Source organism: Mycetomoellerius zeteki, unplaced genomic scaffold (genome assembly GCF_001594055.1).
Source record: "Mycetomoellerius zeteki isolate Tzet28-1 unplaced genomic scaffold, Tzet1.0 scaffold382, whole genome shotgun sequence".
NCBI classification, from domain to species: domain Eukaryota; kingdom Metazoa; phylum Arthropoda; class Insecta; order Hymenoptera; family Formicidae; genus Mycetomoellerius; species Mycetomoellerius zeteki.
The window spans coordinates 412,333-415,950 of record NW_017257373.1 but is presented as its reverse complement, the minus strand read 5'-3'; the positions used below and the strand labels follow the sequence as shown (position 1 = coordinate 415,950).

Genomic DNA, 3,618 nt, shown 5'->3' with positions numbered 1-3,618 from the left:
CTGCGACTATCGAGCACAGAGCCAATATCTGCAGGGCCAAAACGGCCCCGGTTTCGACATCCATTGTGACCGATTGACGCGAGGAAACTCTGCGAGAATAAAAGAGACAGTCGTTAATATTGTAGAGAAGTGAATTCATTTTTTATTGAACCTCGATATGTTAACTCGACAGTGTTCAGTGAATAGGGGAGCTTCGCTGTTGCAACTTAAATTAATAAATATAATATTCGTGAAAATAATACTAATATATAAATTTTGAATGATTTTTAGTTCAAGCAAAGGACACAACCCTTTTTAATGTATTTTGGGTTCGAATCTACCGCAAGAAACATTCTATCACGTATAAATTCCTAAGATATCTATAGCACGTCATTTTTAAATATTTCAACTTTTAGGATATAACATTTCTTTTTGAATAATTAGGGTGCGATAAGTGATGAGCAAAGCGAACGTTACGAGAAAAGAATATTTTTTATAAATTCAGATTTGACTCAGTTTTAATAATTTGAATTATTAGTATATGACATTTTATCAGAATGTGGTATTTTAATAATTTGAATTATCACAATTACGGTTATTAAGAGAATTAATAATTTCCTTACTTATTAATTGAGTTTTTGTTTTAACAAGTAAAGGCTCTCTCTCGGTAGATAAAAAAGTCATGGAGAGTCCGAGAAGCGCAGACGGAAGAATTGGTTCCTTCGGTGAAAAGTGAATGGCGGGGCGGGATTGCTTTTGTCCGGGAGAATCATTTGCCTTTCTAAACCGTATCTAGGCTCGACCACCACGTACCATCGACTACCGATTTTCCGTGATCGTCGCGGAATCGAAGATAGAGAATGGAGAACTTCTCCTTCGGAGCCACGATAGACACGCGATGGAATTGCGACGATCGTTGAAAATCTCGCGCGTGTTCGTTCTCCTCGCTGATTTAATAGCGGCGGAACCGTATACTGCTAATGTGCCGAATCGATTAAACCCGCCGGGCTCGTATTTCACCGGTTGTACGGAGAGACATTTCTTCGACGGTGCGAAATATTTCTTCGCGAGATGTATGCTTTCTCGACGATGTCTACAACGACAGCACATCGAGCAACACATCGAGAATCAAAGGATTAATGCAGGCGAATGATATAACGTCGATGCACTGTTAGATATCACAAAAGCAGTGATAACTTATCTCTTGAGTTAAATATATATATATATATATATGGGTGTGTGTGCGTGCGTGCGTACGTGCGTGCGTGCGTGCGTGCGTGTGTGTACACACACACGAACGGCATTCCAAAGATATAAAGTTTCCCTATCATAGGAAAATAAAACTAAAGATACGACCATTATAAAACTTATTTATTTTATTAACTTGATCCTTAAATTATTTTTCAATGTAGTCATCATTGAAATTTAACTACTTGTTAACGTGACGACCAGTTTTTTAGTATCAGTGATATAAAAAAAACGTGTTCTTGGATCGGAGCCACGATTTCACTTCAGCCTTGATTTCATCGTCGCTTTCCAATCTTTTGCCACCCAAATGTTTTTAAGCGCAGGAAATAGGTGAAAATCACTCAATGCAAGATCTGAAGAATATAATAGATGATAAAAAAATTCCCAACGAAATTATGTCAACAAATTCTGTGTTCATCTTGTTGAATGAGGCGTGTATTGTCGCGAAATAGAAAGACTTTCTTCAAAAAGACTCTTCAAAAGGCTTTCTTTAATTGACAATGATCGATTTACACTTTCGCTTTTTGAAGTAAAAAATCTAATTACCGCACGTAATTTGCAATCGGACATAATTTAAATTTGCTCAGCTAATTATTGTTGCAATGAAGGTGATTGTAAGTGAAAAAATGTTTCCAACATATCTACTCCCACGAAACATTTCGACAATGCACAAGTTAAAAAAAACACAATGAAAGAATTATGCAATTTGCACATTTTTTTAAAGTATCAATGTATTTTTTTTTTACATCAATTGATTCACCTTTATTCTGTGCATAAAGTATTAAAGTATGAATAATTTATGAGATAGTTTATATTTTATGTCAAAATTTGCGAAAATAAAGTATAAAATATCCTGTAAATGACTGATTTTTCGATATCTCTATTTGAATACTTTATATGCAGAATAATTTGAGGAATTATATTATATGAAAAATCATATAATTTCATTTAAAATGTACAAGTGATCTTCATATAATCTTTTTGGGTGCCTTCATCTAGAAAAAAACAACGTGACCAAAATATGTTCCTTTCAAATCCATTCCTTTTTTTTTAACTAAAAAATATTTTTTGTATCATTAAGGCTAATTCTACAATGTGCTCTTTGTTTCCTGTTTCTTGCTGTTTGTCTCTTGCTTTCTTGATCAAAACAGCAAGAAACAGGAAACAAAGAACACATTGTAGAATTAGGCTAATAGTTTTGGAAAATACTAACTGTTAAAATAAAATAGGACACTCTCTGTATACACATGTAACATTTTGTTATTTTTGACTTCCATATGCATCAAGATGTAAATCAATATATTTCGTGGTTAGCTTCAAAGTAAACAACATCCATATTAATGTATGCACTTTCAATTAGTAAATAATATTAAAATTGAGACAATATTATTCACTGACAATATTAATCACTTATATAAGTGCATACGTTAATAATATAGATGTTGTTTACTTCGAAATTTAATACATTTTCTTCGGTTAAATTGTTTAATTCTATTATTTTAGTTAAATTAATGATGTATTGAGTAGGAATAATGGCGATCTATAGAAATGATTAAAAATAATTCAATTTGAGTATAATTTGACATTATGAAGTTAACAGCGTAAGATGAACTTACGAAGTCTTATCGATCATATAGCTCGAGAGAAACGCCTATAATGCGCAGTTCATATACGAATTTCTCTCGGAAAGCGAGATATTTCCTTTCTCCTTCTCTTTTCCTCCAATTCCCTCCTCTCTCTCTCTCTCTCGGTATGTAAATGTCAGCTCGTACACGCGGAATGGTAGATGCATTCTTCGAAGAGCATTGTCCGATGTATATCAGACATAAAAATATGTATGTGCTAAAAGAGATACGCCGGGACGTGAAACCGATGTTTGCCTCGCATATTGCACGGCGGCATTCTTAAGAAGCTTTCTCGCAAGCGTTTTCCACATTTCTGGTATTGCCAAAGTCCTCTTCGGCAAAAAGAAAAGTTGTTATTTATGTTTCATTTGTCCGCGTTTTAAAATTGTTTGACTAAAGGTAACGTGAGGAAAGTAGAGATATTTTATGATGTTCTTATATATATGCCCTTTGCCTGCGAGGTAACATTTTCGTTGATAATGAGTGCTTTATACTAACGTATGCGCGTTGTTTGTAAAGGAACGCCTTTCGTACAATGACTATACGGGAGTGAAACTCGTTGCCCATCAAGAGAATAAGAGATTACGTATCTATATGCAGGTGTCTATATTGTCATTCTCAAATGTCATCCGCACAAACAGGATAACAGAGATTCGCGAGAAGCGATGTGCACAATAGAAAGCGCCGTAACTTTACATTACAAGAACCGTCAGCTCGGCACTTGGGACGTGTCCGCGCAAAAACCATCTCCAGGCTTCTTGCGATA

General features: G+C 34.8%; 1 protein-coding gene across 1 annotated transcript in view; it reads right to left on the bottom strand.

Annotated features, from left to right (window-relative positions):
* LOC108726076 (D-beta-hydroxybutyrate dehydrogenase, mitochondrial) overlaps positions 1–3,618 on the bottom strand; it is a 26,355-nt gene that overhangs the window by 9,189 nt on the left and 13,548 nt on the right. Inside the window, exon 2 of the mRNA XM_018453447.1 lies at positions 1–87. This exon is cut by the window's left edge and continues 134 nt beyond it. Within this exon, the coding sequence (XP_018308949.1) occupies positions 1–64 (64 nt within the window). The 5' untranslated portion in view covers positions 65–87. The remainder of the gene's footprint in view (positions 88–3,618) is intronic.